The sequence below is a fragment of the Mesoplodon densirostris genome, chromosome 15, assembly GCF_025265405.1.
Source record: "Mesoplodon densirostris isolate mMesDen1 chromosome 15, mMesDen1 primary haplotype, whole genome shotgun sequence".
NCBI lineage: Eukaryota > Metazoa > Chordata > Mammalia > Artiodactyla > Ziphiidae > Mesoplodon > Mesoplodon densirostris.
In genome coordinates this window covers 19,438,541-19,453,930 of record NC_082675.1, presented here as the reverse complement: position 1 = coordinate 19,453,930, position 15,390 = coordinate 19,438,541, and the positions used below count along the sequence as shown (strand labels likewise).

The 15,390-nt window shown below is 53.3% G+C and overlaps 1 protein-coding gene across 2 annotated transcripts in view; it reads right to left on the bottom strand.

Moving 5' to 3' along the window:
- KIAA1671 (KIAA1671 ortholog) overlaps positions 1-15,390 on the bottom strand; it is a 187,831-nt gene that overhangs the window by 119,113 nt on the left and 53,328 nt on the right. For both annotated transcript variants that reach the window (XM_060118093.1, XM_060118094.1), the window contains exons 2-5: positions 14,888-15,039; positions 11,538-13,145; positions 9,313-9,400; positions 3,002-5,773 (exon numbers count right to left, since the gene is read on the bottom strand). In XM_060118093.1, coding sequence (XP_059974076.1) covers positions 3,002-5,773; positions 9,313-9,400; positions 11,538-13,090 — 4,413 coding nt within the window. In that variant the 5' untranslated portion in view covers positions 13,091-13,145; positions 14,888-15,039. The remainder of the gene's footprint in view (positions 1-3,001; positions 5,774-9,312; positions 9,401-11,537; positions 13,146-14,887; positions 15,040-15,390) is intronic.

Sequence of the window (15,390 nt, the reverse complement as noted above, 5' to 3'; positions counted from 1 at the left end):
ATCTAAAAAATACAACAAACTAGTGAATATAATAAAAAAGAAGGAGACTCACAGATATAGAGAACAAACTAATGGTTACCAGTGGGGCATGGGGGGAAGGGGCAACATAAGCATGAGGCGGGGGGAGGTACAAACTACTGGGTGTAAATAGGCTCAAGGATGTATTGTATAACACGGGGAATATAGCCAATATTTTGTAATAACTGTAAATGGAAAGTAATCTTTAAAAATTTTACAAAAAATTAAAAAAAAAAATTTAAATACATGACAGAAAAAACAAAGCAAGTTGTGAGATTTTCTGAAGAATGCTGCCATGTTTCCACAGAATAGTATGCATTTACCTATCTGTGTCTGGGCCAGGGTGCCCCAGCCTGAGATCAACATACATTTGGGGCTCCATGATTCTCTGTGTTGGGGGCTGCACTGTAGGATGTTGTGGAGCACCCCTGGTCTCCACCCAGTAGATGCCAGGAGCAAACTCTTCCCTGGTTACGACAACAAAAAACGTCTCAAACTTTGCCAAATGCGCCCTGGGAGCAAAGCTGCCCATGGCCCAGAACCATCAACAGGCCTGGAGGGGAGGGTCCCAGTGCACCAGAGGGTCCTCATTTGGGGGAGCTTTCCATCCTACACCGTATGTTTCAATAATATTTTAAATTGTGCCCAAGCATTCACTACTTTTGCAATAAGAAAAATACAACAATTATAAATCAATACATATGCGATGGGTAAGCCACTCTGGAGTGTAGGCAAGTCTCCAAGGAGATCAAAAACCGTAACAGTGGCTGCATCTGGGGGACGGGAAAGGAAAGGGGTCTGCAGGGACATTTCTCTATACACGTTATACACTCTTGTAAGGTTTGAATTTTCAACAACCAACATTTTTTACTTCTGTTCGGCTCTTATTTATTTTTTAAAGGTCAAGAACCAAAGATCTTTGGGCAGGAGAGAAGAGGAACGGGGAGCTGTTCCAAGGCTTCCCAGTCCCCCTTTGTGAGAAAACAGATCCCCTGACAATGAGCGCTCCTGGGGCCCCGGCACCCCGGGCGGGCGTCCAAGGCCGGGCTGGGGTGGCCCCTCCACGAGGCCCCGAGTCTCCCGCTGCCGGCGGGCCCCTCAGCCAGGCGCTGGCACGCACATGCAGTATCACATTTCCACGGCCTCTTCCCTCTCTCCCTTCCCCAAAACAACAGCCTGGAGCCGGGGGTGGGGGGAGGCGAAACCCTTCCTGGAGGCGCATCTGCGGAGCCCGCTGCCTGCCCGACCCATGCTGGGCACTTTACCTCCTCTCCGCCTGGTCGCAGCGCCTCAAGGAAGGAATCCCCGTTAACTCCTAACTCCAGAGAGGGGGAAACTGAGGCTCGGGGAGGCCATGTGCCTGCTCTGCACACAGCTGAGCCGGTGAGCAGCAGAGCGGAGATTCCAACGCAAGCCTGAATATGGTCATTGGAAGACACGTGGGTTCAAAGTCCGCTTCCACCACATGCCCTGAACCTTAGGTGAGTTCTCCTATCGCTTAATTTCCATAACATCCCTTTCTAGGTTGGATGGGGGGTGACAGGAAGGGCCCCGTAGTCAGTTACCACACTGGCCCCAGGGCATGCCGTTTTTTTTTCCCACCTCTGAACCTTTGCCCATGCTGTGCTCCTACCAAGAATGCCCTCCCCTCCCCTAATCAGCCCATCTGAATTCATATCCATCCCTCAACGGGGGGGCTCAGGCCAGGGCCTCCTCCGGGATGTCTCCCTGGGCGTCTTCTCCAGCGCCTCACTCTGCACCACATCCTTTCCTGGCCGTCAATCATCGTGTCCCACCTCCACACAGAGATCAAAAGCTTCCCGAGGGCTGACTCCATGCCTCAGATTTCTTCCCCACCTTCATGATCTCTCATTCCACTGAAAGCTCGGGTATCGGGCCAGACCTAGGTGCAAACACTGGCTATGCCACTTGGTGCTTTGTGACTTGGGATAAGTTACTGAACCTCTCTGAGCCTCAGTTTTTTCCATCTGAACAAGGTGATCATACCTGCAGCAGACGTTGTGGGTGCCCTACCCACCACTCAAGTACAGGCCAATGCTGCGTGAGGATTTTCCTCTCCACCACTGAGCATGGCCCCAGCCAGGTCAGAGGAGTCTGAATGGTAAAAGCCCCAGCCAGACACAGCCTCAGGCAAGGACAGAGGGGAACTAGGAAACAAATACCCCAGGTCCCCTGCCCCTTGGACAGGACCACCCAGAGGTGACCTGCGCTGCTCCCCAGGCGTCTCCAGTGAGAACGAGCCTCAGGTGCCCACACCTTCATCACCTGCTTCCCTTCCCTGACTCACTTCTCCTCCCCACACCAGCTCCTCGGGGGTCACCTCCTAAAACAACTGGCAGGGGGCTGCTTCTATAGGAACACAAACCACGACAATCCCTCTCGAGTGGACTGTCCTGAGGCTCATGTGAGCTCGCTCATTCAACAAACGCTTCTTGAATGTTCACGAAACATCAAGCAGGATGCTGGATTCTGGGGATACAATGATGAACGTGATGCAGCATACTGGAATACAGCAGGTGCTCAATAAATGATATCTATCGTGATCACTGTAGCCCAGAGGTTTAAAACTGGTAGCCCACAGGCTGTCTAGTGAACGCAGACAAGTTTTGTTTGGACGAAGCTGCATTTTTTTAGTACTCGGTCCTCATTTCATAAAGTGGGGAGGGGATTACAGACAAAAATCTGGGTCTTTCCGGTTCTCTTGATAAATCAGATCTGCCATCTCAACACCACCTTCCTCACTTGTCAAGTACCAGCCGGGGCTGCGAAGCGGTTACCTCCTTCCGAAAAGGCATGGGATCTCCATTTGCCACAAGCCCCACCACTCCCTAGCGTCTCACACCCAGCCTGACTCCACTCATTTCCATACTCACCTGGCCTACCCACGTGGGTTGTGAGTTTGAGACCCCTGGCCTGCATGTTTAACAACGTTTGACAAAACTGCAACATGGTTTGTACTCACCTTTTGACTGTCTTGATTCCCCGACTCCTGCTGACAGAGCCCCGTCTTGATGTCTTTGGCCTCTGAACTCTCCCTGGGGAGGCTGGGCCTCCCTTTGGGCTGCTCTTGCCTCCTCTCTCTGGCTTCCTGCATGATGGACAGGCCCTCTCGGATTTTGAGAGGGGGGCCTTTCTCCGAGTGGGCCCTCTTGACATCCAGCAGTGACCTTCCATAGTCCCATGGCTGGTTGCCCCATTGGGTCACACTGCCCTCCTCTCCCCTCCCAAGGGATTTCCTTGGGGGCCCTTTCTTCTGGTCAGTGGGGGAGGACCTGGGTGGCATGGTGGCCCCGCTGCCCAGATCCTCCCAGGAGGTGGTGGGCTTTGACTCAGCCAGGGAACGCTGGCACTTTGCACTGTGATGTTTACTGATGAAGGCCTTTTTTTCATCCTCGGTGACCCCTGAGCCTTTTTTCCTGGGACCTGCAGGGCCAGAAGAGGCCCCTGGATATTTCTCAGGAGCTGAGTGCGGCAGAGCCCACAGAGGAGGGCTGACCTTGGTGCTCGTGGCTGCCCCCGGGGTCTCTGCCAGCTGCTTGCCCGAGCCGGGGGTAGAACTGGGGTTTGTTTCGGCAAAACTGGCTTGTTTCCGGGGGCCCTCAATTTCAGGGCCCTCCTTCAGGCTCCTCCGTCTCCGATCCACCTCGCCTTGCTGGCCGGGCATCTCAGGATTCGAGCCTCTGGGCTCTGCGGGCGGGCCCCCCGTCCGCTCCTGAGCCTCCCTGGGGCCTGCGGCCGGCTGTCTCTGGTACTCGGCCATCAGGGCGTCTATGTCGAGGACGCTGGACCTGTAGCCGTCCTTGATTTTACCTGGGAACGTCTCGCTGACCACCTCCGTCCTCCTTCTGACCAGGAGATGGGTGGCTTTCGGGTGACTTTTGAGAGGCGGAGGTGTTTTGGGAGCACCACGGGGGGGTGTCTTGTTCCCACCATCCTTCCAGCCGCTGTGAAAACCAGTGCTGTCTTCCGGTCCCCGACGGACCCATAAAGCATCGCCATCGGAGATTCTCTCGCTGAGAGGACCCAGAATCCTGTCCCCAAGAGACGCCGGCCTCGGAGTCTTTGGAAAGCTTGCGCAGTCATGCTCTCTGCCTGGAGCCTGGTTTTTACTGCCCATGGTCTCCAGCAGCTCTTCATGGTTCAGAGAAACCAAGGTAGATGTTAAAAGATGAGGCGATGGAGGTGGGGCTATTTTTCTAGAATGTTCCATCAAGTTTTCGGGCCCAGGCTTAACAATGCTCTTTGCTTTTTGAGTGTCGGGAATCTGATATGTCACTGCAAAAAAGGTCGCCTTGGGTTCCACAGATGACCCTTGCTTTGCCGCTGAAAGAACCTGTGACACGCCCGGGTTCCCCTGCTGGGGCTCCTCCCAACCGTGGGCTAGTTGGAGTTTTCCTAAGGCACCTGAGGTGCGGGTCAAATAACCCGTCTGTCTCTGCTCTGCCTTGGAAGAGTGCTCTGGGGCCAGGAAGCTGAATTCATCGAACTTCACGTCGTGGGGTAACGTGCGCCGCCTCCACCTCTCCATCCTCTGGTCGCTGGGGCTCACCTTCCGCATCCTGGCTTCGGGGTCCGGCACCCGGGCCGGCCTCGCTCCACCCTGGCCGCCAGCCACGGCGAGGGGCCCCTTCTGCAGCAGCACGTCTGCCTGTGGCTGGGCTCGGAAGTCAGAGGCCTCGCCCTTAGCGCTGGAAGGAGGCTCCAGAGGGCCCCCCGGGGGGGGACCCCTTTCCCCTGGCTTTATTCCGGCCCCTTCGATCCCCTGGTGCTGGGCCTCCTGGATGGCAGCCTGGATGGTCCTCGCAGAGCTGGCCTCGGGGCTTGGTTCCGAGCCTCTCTCTTCACTGACCCCCACGGTGGCTTTCTGCCAGCTGATGGTCACCCCACCTGTCCATCTGGGTGACAGACAATTGCCTCCAGACGTGTCCTTTAGCTCTCGGTGGAACTCAGGCTTTGGCCCACTGACCTCACGCGTCCCTCGAGCTTCCCAGATCAAACTGGCCCTTTGGACGGACCCCACCTGGCCTTCCAGCCTGTGCTCGGGGTCAGCAGGGGTCACGGCAGGGGTGACCTCCTGGGACAGCGAGAGCCGAGACTGGCTGCTCCGGAGCGTCACAGCCTTCTCCTCGGGCACCGTGGGGACGGCCTCGCTGTGCGCACGCTCCCCGACCGCGTGCATGATGTCATACCTGGGCTCGACCCTCTCGGATGCGGGAGGGCTTTCCAAGAGCTTGAGGCAGGGGTTATTACTGCACTTTTCACCCACAGGGTATCTTCCCAGGAGGGAAGACGTATGATGCTGTTTGGGCTCACCGTTGGAGAAGGCAGTCCGCCCAGATTTCTTTGGGTTGGGATTTTCCAACCACTCTTTCTTCAGGTATGTGGTTTGCGGGAAAGAGCTTCTCGACCCAAGGAACCTGGATCTGAGCTCCAAGACATCAGCCGTGTCCCTGGGGGTCATGGCTGCGGGACAGTGTCCTGACAGGTCAGCCACGGTGTGCTTCTCCACGTGATGTTCGAACACTGTGGCCCACACGGTCTGGAAGCTTCCGTCATCATCCGGGGTGCTGGCGGAAGGGCTCAGAGGCCCCACCACACTTTCGCTCCAACTGCTGCCAGGGGCTTGGTCAGAACTGTCTTTCCACTCTGTCTGCCTGGATTTCTCCCGGGGCATCGCAGGCTTCCAGGGGCTTCTTGGGACAGATGCTCCGTCCACACCATGCCCTTCCTTTTGCTGTGGAAAAAAAAAAATCCAATTCAAGTTAAAGGGTTTGAAATGGAGGGAATTCCCTGGTGGTTCAGTGGTTAGGACTCCGGCCTTCCATTGCCAGGGCCTGGGGTTCGATCCCTGGTCAGAGAACTAAGATCCCACAAGACACGCAGTGCAGACAAAAAAAAAAATCTCGGGGTGCGGTTTGAAATGGAAAGAAAGAGATGAGGTGATTGAAATAGCTGCTTTTATTTGTTTGTTTGTTTATCTATCTATCTATGCCTGCCTGCCTGCCTGCCTGCCTTGGGTCTTTGTCGCTGCGTGCAGGCTTTCTCTAGTTGCAGCGAGTGGGGGCTACTCTTCGTTGCGGTGCGCGGGCTTCTCATTTCGGTGGCTCCTCTTGTTGCGGAGCACGGGCTCTAGGTGCGTGGGCTTCAGCAGTTGTGGCACGTGGGTTCAGTAATTGTGGCTCGCAGGCTCTAGAGTACAGGCTCAATAGTTGTGGCGCACGGGCTTAGTTGCTCCGCGGCATGTGGGATCTTCCCTGACCAGGGCTCGAACCCGTGTCCCCTGCATTGTCAGGCGGATTCTTAACCACTGCGCCACCAGGGAAGCCCTGAAATAGCTGCTTGTAAAATCACAGCAGTGAGACACCATAAAATCTTACAGACTGAACACAGCCAGTGTGGGTGAGGATGTGGTGAAACGGCCACTCTCAGACACTGTTGGTGAGAAGATAAATGGGCATGATTCTTAGGCAACTCAGTATATCTGTCATGATTTTAAGACACTCATTTCCTTTTACCTGGCCGATTTCCTCCCAGGATTCTTGCCTTGCCCACGTGCACTAGTCTATGTGAACAAGAAAGTTCATACAGCACTGTTTGGGGGGGCAGGTCCCAGTGTCCTAACGTCTAAGAACACACAAAATGTCGTGCTGGTGGAAGAAAAGCAGGATGAGGAACTATATATTTATAATAAAATACCATTTTAAAAAACTACATGTGTACATGTGTATAAACATGTACGTGTGTACATAAACAGTGGAGAAAAGATAGCAATCAAACTGGGAGTGAAGGGCTTCCCTGGTGTTGCAGTGGTGAAGAACCTGCCTGCCAATGCAGGGGACATGGGTTCAAGCCCTGGTCAGGGAAGATCCCACATGCCATGGAGCAACTAAGCCCGTGCACCACAACTACTGAGCCCATGAGCCACAACTACTGAACCCACGTGCCACAACTACTGAAGCCCGCACGCCTGGAGCCCACGCCCTGCAACAAGAGAAGCCACCACAATGAGAGGCCCGTGCACCGCAACGAAGAGTAGCCCCTGCTCGCCACAACTAGAGGAAGCCTGCATGCAGCAACAAATAGCCAATGCAGCCAAAAATGAATAAATAAAATAAATTAAAAAAAAAACTGTGGGTGAAGGAGTGAGGGTAGGAAGAAGAAATAAGGATGAGAACATCATCTTTTAATCCTACATATTTTAGTTCTGTTGGGTTTTTATAATATTCATGTATTATTGCTTGGTCATAGTTAAAATTTTTCTTTTCTCTTAGAAAAAACTCTACTTCAAGAAGTTACACAAAGATTTAACCATACGACCCACCAATTCCATTCCTGAGTATATACCCAAAAGAACTGAAAACAGGTGTTCAGACAAAAACTTGTACACCAATGTCCACAGCAGCATTATTCACAATCGCCAAAAGCTGGAAACTCAAATGTCCGTCAATGGATGAATGGATAAACAGAAAGCAGTATATCCATGCAATGGAATATTATTCATCCATACAAAAGAATGCAGATACACGATATAGCGATACACGCTATAACATGGATGAACCTTGAAAACATAATGCAAAGTGAAAGAAGTCAGACACAAAAGGCCACATACATGATTCCACTTATATGGAATATCCAGAATAGGCAAGTCTATAGAGACAGAAAGTAGATTCATGGTTGCCAGGAGCTGGAGATGGAGGATAAGGAGTGACTGGGTAAGGGGTTTCCATTTTGGGAAAACTAAGGGATCTTAGTTCCCTGACCAGTGATCAAACCCGCGTCCCCCGCAGTGGAAGTGCGGAGTCTCAACCGCTGGACTGCCAGGGAAGTCCCTCTCTACCATTTTTAAAGAAATGACTCAGAAGATCCAAGGATAAAAACAGGGCAAACCACCCACCCCAGGAGTGGTGGGCACTGTCATTCAGAGCCAGCTCACCTTTGTTAGGGGTTTATGATGGGAGGGGTTCAAATGGGCCTGGAACCAAGCTCTGGTGTTTAAAACTCTGTATAATTTTCTTAAAAAGTAAAACTATGTGATCCAGGCATTCCACGCCTAGGTATTTAACCAAGAGAAAACAAAATAGATGTCCCTACAGAGCCTTGCCCACAGATGTTCACAGAAGCTTTATTTGCAATGGCCCCAAACTGGAAACAACCCAAATGCCCATCAAGGGGTGAATGGATAAGCCAACTGTGGGCTACCCGTACAACGGAGTACTACTCGGCAATAAAAAAGGATGGGCTATTGATACACATGACGACATGATGAAGCTCAAAATAATGATTCTGAGTGAAAGAAGCCGGACCAAAAAAAGAGCACTGGTTCCATTTATATAAAAATCTAGAAGATGTAAATGAATCTATAGTAACTGAGAGCAGATGAGTGGTTGCTTTGGGGGATTACAAAGAAGAAACTTGCATGTGCTGGAAATGTCCATTGTCTTTATTGTGATGAAAGTTTCAACAGGTGTACAAAGATGTCAAAGCTCACCTGCTTATATGCTTTAAACATGTCCAGTTTACTGTATGTCAATTATACCTCAATAAAGCTGTTTAAGAAAAATTGAAACTGCAGAAAGCATCAACCACAAACCCGTTATACGTAGCAGTTATTTTATGAGCTTTTTAAAATTAAACAGACTAAATGGGGACTTCCCTGGTGGTCCACTGGGTAAGACTCCATGCTCCCAATGCAGGGGACCCAGGTTCGATCCCTGGTCAGGGAACTAGATCCCGCATGCATGCTGCAACTAAGAGTGCATGCCGCAACGAAGATCCCGTGTGCCACAGCTAAGACCCAGCACGGGCAAAATAAATAACTAAATAAATATTTAAGAAAACAGACTAAATGAAAATATTTTTTAAGCAATTTAATTGATGGTAACTCTCCTCCTTCTTCTTCTCCTAGGTGACATATCAGGGTGGGGAAAGAAGCAGGGACCATAATGGGGGAAAATTGAGGGGAGTTTCTATTAACATTCTTACATCTTTATTAATTTCTTAATAAAGCAGACATTCCTACACAGGAAAGCCATGTCCCTCCTCCCATTTGCACAGACAAAAAGAAATGCCTGACGATTATATTTGCAACGGGGAATCACACAGCCCATCATACCGGAAGGGACTTTAAAAGTCCCAACATTAAAGGAAAAAAATGTCTTAACGGTTCATGAGAGGTTTCTGATTCTTTCCTGGGTCCTGGAGATCATAAAAGCCCTTTTTCCAATATGTATAACTACCTGCTGGGAAAAAAGGACGCGCCAAGTGGCTCCTTACCTTTTCTCTTGGTTCTTTAGGAGGCTCACTACTCAGCTCAGAACACTTCTCACATGTGACTTCGTTGCTTGAAGCTGCACTTGAAAACCTGGCACAGAGATCCAAGTTACTTGTACAGGGACCGGCAGCTGTGGCTCCCTCCAGCCCGCACCCCGTAACTAGCTCAGGAACCCAGGGGTGAAATCAGCACTGAGATCATCAGAGCAACACTGCCCAACTTCCTCCGAGAAGGGACATGTCCTTTGCAGTTGCCAAACCTCTCCGGCCTGGTGGGGACAGCCTACCTTAAACACAGCATCATCGGGGTAGCAGGAGCCCCAGGCTTGGGTGAAGAGACCTGGGTGCTAGTCCCAGCTCTCCTGCCTCCCCACTGAGGGAGCTTGGGTCAGGCTTGTGACCTCACCCATAAAACAGGGATAATTAACACCTCCCCATCGTCTTTTGTAGGGCGGATAAGAGGCTACCCAAGGCCCTAATAGCTACATGAAGTCGTTTAGAGAAGAGTGAAGATGCCCCAGGAAGGATAATTAATGGTTGTAACCCCACAATAGCAGCCCCACCGCAGACGGACTTGGGGGCAGTGGACAGTCAGGGAATGTGTTGGGGCACAGGCCTGTCTCTGCCTCTCCGGGTGACCTGGGCCCAGTCATTATCCCTCTCTGGGCCTGTTTCCCCACTGTAAGGGGAAGAGGGAGAAAGGGGAGTTCTGGAGCTACACTTTTTCCATCTCTGAAGAGTTCTCTGGAGCGGACGCTGAAAGATTAGCTCAGGGCTGAGGGCTGCAGAGAAGAGGGAGGTGAAAGAAATCAAACTGCTTAAACTTGACCCACACGCATCAGTCCAAGGTCTGCCTCCTGGGAGGCGTGAGACTGTGCATGAGTTGTTTCTAAGCCCAGAGCCCTGGTTTCCCCTCCTGTCAGACGGGAATAACCTGAGACACTGTGGGGGACGCAGAGAGGGGAGGTGTGTGAGGTCTCCGACATGGGTGCCCCTTTCTCTGTTTTCTGGGGTTTTTAAAATTTTTATTATTATTATCACTTTGCCATGCTGTGCAGCTTGAGGGATCTCAGTTCCCAGACCAGGGATTGAACCCGGCCCATGGCAGTGAAAGCGCCAAGTCCTAACCACTGGACAGCCAGGGAATTCCCCCCTTTCTCTGTTTTCTGAAGTCAGGGGTTCACAAGCCTGGTTGCACATGAAAATCACTTGGGAAACTTTTAAAAACCACCAAGACATGGGCCCCTCCCCAGACCAGCTAAATCAGATTCTCTAGGGGGTGGGGTGGGGGCCAGGCATCGGTATTTTTTTTTCCATGTCATTCTAAATGCTGAGAGCCACTGGTCTAACTCTGGCCAAGCTGGCTGCCCGGGTTCCCAGGGCCTGAAGGGCAGTCTGCCCAGAGCTCCCCCTGGAAGCTCCATCCCTGACAAAGTATGTCAGTGGCATGCATGTCATTAACAAGCTGGCAGAAACACCCGGTGGCATCTCTCTGTCCTAGCCGAGAAGCCACTTGTGGAAAAACAAAGGAGCAAGAAATGTCAGAGGCCAGGCCAAGCTTAGAAAATCATCATTAACCATTAGGAATAGTCGTATCATTTGGAGCTACAACGTGTTGAGGGCTCCCTTGGGTTGAGTGACTCTCAGCATTCTCTCTCTGAGTCTTTGCCTTAATCCTTAAAGGCAGGTTTTAGCATCATTTCCATTTTGGAGATGAAGAAACCGAGGCTCAAGGGGTGAAGCTACCCACCCAAGTTATCGTGACCCATCTGATTTTGTTTTTTGGGCCATCCACAGAGGTTTAGGCCATATATTAGGTGTCCTCGGACTTCAGGAAAGGAAAGCTTAGCTATGGAGACAGCCTGAGCTGGAATTGCACGGGGCTCCCGACTTCCTCATGGTATTTCACCTTTCCTGTCCACATCTGTGAAATGGGCACAATATTTCCCCCTGAAAAGTGCACAGAGGGGAACGTACGAGGAAATGGAGCTCCCAGCCCTGCTGCCAGCGCACACAGGGGAGCTGCCCTGCCTCTCCACACCTCAGCTTCCTCATCTGAGAAATGGGAGCTAATGCCACTTCCTCTGGGGGCTGTGGGTAAACTGAGACGGGGCGTAAGGCACGCAGCACGGAGCCTGGCGCCCTGCTGTTTCCTTTCCCAAGGGGTCTCTGGTAAGGGGTTGAGGACCTTGGAGGCTGGGGGAAGCCAGTGGGATACTCCCACTTACAGTTTGGTCAAATCCGCTGACAGCGGCCGTGCCTGGATCACCTTCTTCCTGATCTCTGGCTTTGCTTCCGAGCTCTCGGTGGCCCAGCCTTTGATCCGCTCCTGGACGCTCACACCGGCTTTCCCCAGCTCTGGTGCAGCTGGTGGGGACTCAGGGGGTGCTGATGGGGGTGAAGACCCCAATGACAAGGCCGAGGCACTCTCCTCGCCAAAGAGGCTGACGTGCTTCTTCACGCTGCCCCTCGGGGTCCGCTCTCCCCCTGCCTGGGTTTCCCCATCAGCCGCTCTGCTCTTGACCTCAGCGATTTCTTGGCCTTTTCCTGGCCTGGGCGAAGGGGACTGGGGGGCCCTGGGTGCCTCCTCCGGCTCCCCATCCAGCTTGGCTTTCTCTTCCCCAAGAGTCTGGTCATTGATGGGGGTGACCCTGGCCAAGCCCCCCATGGTTCTGAGGTTGCCCATCTCTGCCTGCTTGCAGAGCAGCTTCTCCTTCCGTACCTGGATCTTCCTGGCCACCTGCAGGAAGTCGGAATCTGGGTCGTCAAGGGGAGCCTGTGCTTTGACCAGACGCTCCCCATCCACTTTGGGGTCCAGGTCAGGCCTCTCGGGACCCCGCCACTGGGCTGTGGATCCTGCTATGGCCTCCACCTTCCTCGCCAAGGCCTCTCTACTCTCGAACCTGGCCGTGAGGTCCACGGACAGGGGCCTAGGCCTCCTCACCCAGGTCTTCTCAGGAGGGGTGGGGGGCGCCTTCCCCGCCATGGCTGCCCCGCCAGGGCTTGCTGTCTTCTGAGGTTGAATGGACTCGATGAAAATGGCCGACACAGGCCTTCTCTTCAGGCGAGGCCTGGGCTCCAGAGCGGGGCTACCCGCGTCCTCCACGCTTCTGGCCTTTGACAGAGGCTCCTTTAGGCCTGTCTCCTCTTGGGTGGCCGCCGGCCTGGTGACCTGAGACAGGGAGGCCGGTCGGGGAAGAGTCCCTGCAGGCTTTCGGGCTGGCAAGGCGGGCTTGGTGGCCACCTCAGGCCGGGAGGCAGAAGGGGGCCCCTGAGACACGCCTGCGTCGGCCTCCGGAGCCCCCCGGCCGACCCCCTTCCCCAGGGTAGGCCCGGCTTTGGTGGTTTCAAAGAGGACCACGGTGCTGGGGCTGGGCCGCAGAACCGCGGCCTTGGAGAACAGACACGAGCTGCTCGGGCCGTCCCCGCTCCCCGCCTCCTGCCCCAGCAAGCCGGGCATCTTCTCGTCCCGCCCGTCTGCCGCCACGTCCCGGGGGAGCCCCCCGGTAGGAGACGGCCTGCTCGGGCTGGGCCACGAGGAGGTCACGTCCCTGGCCTTCTCCTTGGAGAAGGGCTTGGGGGCGAGTCTCGGCAGAGGGAGCAAGCGCACCGGGCTCCTGAGGGGGCTTTTTCCTTCCAAGAGCAGCGCTGAGGGGGCCCCGGAGGCGTTGCCAGCCTGGCGGAAGTAGGTCCGAGTCAGAGCTTCCTCCTTGGAGAGCTCGCCCAGGCCTGGCACTCCTGTCAGAGAACTTATGGAGCCGACCTCCACCCGCGTCACCATGGTTACGGCTGTGGATCCATGGGGAAGACGAACATCAGAAACAGAGAGGCAGCCACTAAAAAAAATAGTAAATTTAAGATCCAGTCAGTGTCTGGGTTGAAGCAGAGGGATTTGGGGGATGGGGATCAAGAGACCAGAGTCCCGGGTCTGGATGACAGCTGTCCATTGACCACTGGGCCAGCCTGGGCCAGTGCCTTCACCTCTCAGCTGTGGGCAAAGGGCAGTGGACTAAATGGCCCGACAAGTTCATTCCGGCTCAAAGGATACAGAAAAGGCGCCAACATTCTCTTGGACTTTCCTGACTCAGCTAATCTCAAGGCCAGCTTTCAGGGTGAAAAGTGATGATCTCTGCTGTACAGGTACGGAAACCAGCTCAGAGAGGCCAAGTAACCGACCTGAGGTCACTCAGAGAGTAAAGAGGCAAAGCTGGGATTCGAACCCAGGTCAGACTCCAAGTTCACACCACACGCTCCCAGCATAAACCCTGATGAGAGTCCTGTCACCCCGCAGTATTTTCCCGTTTCAGAGCCTGCCCACATCAGGCTGATCCTGACCCTCGTCACAACCAAGCACAGAGAGGGTAGGTGACAAGCCCCACCTCACACAACTACCCAACGGTCACGAAGTTGGTCACTGGCCTTGGAACTCTAACCGTCCAGACAGTCCCTTATCTCTCCCCTCCCCAGTCCTTCCAGAAGCCTTAAAAATAAGCCATCCTCATTTTCCACTCCACCTGCTGTTGTGATTTGTTTGCCTCTGGGTTCTTTTCGGTTGAACGCCTATTTTACGCTGGCTGCCTTCACAGTCTCAGTAAGAAGAGTATCAGCTAAGGACGAGAGTTTACCATGAGTGAGGCCTCAGGTAAGCCAAGCGCTTCCTCTGTTTTACAAATCACATCCTCTTTAGAACCCTAAGAGGCGGGTATGTGGTCATCAGCCCCAGTTTTGCAGCAGCTCAGGCACAAACCCCTTTTTCATCCAGTCATGAGCTCTGCTCTCTCAAGGCAGCAGCCCTCCTCTCGTATCCATCCTCCAATGACCCCGAGAAGCAGGGATTATCCTTATCTCCCTTATAAAGATGAAGGGAAAGGGCTCAGCGAGGTGGCCCGACTTGCCAACCATCACACAGCTGAAACGCGATCTCAGTCCTGGACCCATTCAACTCTGCCTTTTTAACAACTATGTCCTCTTCCTTTCTGGTCTTAAAAAGTGCCAGACACTTTTTGCTGTTCTTGATTCGTCTCCCACCCTAACCCCACCTTCACTCCAGTGCTCTCTTTCCCTACAAAATTGTCCCCAGCCTGCCCCCGTCTAGATGGGCTAAAAGTAGAAGGCATTTTAGTCCAACGCAAGCCTCCACTTCCCTTCCTGGGGCCCTACACCTCTGCCTCCGGCTCTGACTCACTCAGCAGCCTGAAGGAAAGAAAGGCAGACAGATTTTGATATTTTCTCTTCCTTACACACTCGATGGTGCTAAGAAGATTCCTTCTCCCCAAGGCGGAGAACACTGTCTAGACGGGGTTAGAGGCAGAAGTGAGGCACAGAAATGGAGAATAGGAAAATCGGAGACTTGGGAGGAACCCGTCTGCAGTGACTCGGGGTGGAGTTCTAAGGTGCACAGGGTCCTGCCCCAAATCAGGACTGCTCATCGTTAGAGCCAGCTCCCATGACCTCTGGGACACAGACATAGCCCAGACAGAGACACAGGACAAGAACAGGATTTAAAGGACAGAGAGGAAATTCCCTAGCAGAACCCACAGGAGCCCTGCCCACCCCCGGACACTCCAGCCCCACTTACCCGAGCTGGCAGGTCCTGGCTGGGGATGTGTGACTGCCGGAGAAAGCCAGCGGTATCGTGTCTCATCTCCAACGGGGCTGTCTGCACACTCCCATGGCAGAAGCCGGCGGGGGAGGGGAGGCTCGTCCCAGCAGGCTGAGTTTCGAGCAGGTCTGGGGAGATACAGGGTGAGAGCCTCAGTTCCGGGGTTCCGGCAATATGTGCACAGACGGCGCAAAGGCTTTCGAGCTCCAACTGCATCTGCTGGCATCTCCGCCAGCTTGTAAAACTCACGCTCCTAGCAGCTTTTCAGTATTGTCGCCTTATCTATACACGTGGGCATCAAGGGTGCCGAGTACAAACCGTAGGTGCTCAATAAAAATCTCCCCTGTTCCTCTGATACATGTTTACTGAGCACCTGCCACGTTCACAAGGATGAATACGAAATATCCCCCTGCATTCAGGGAACTCAGAGTCTTGTGTGAGAAACACACACACATACACACACACAAGCGATTACAACA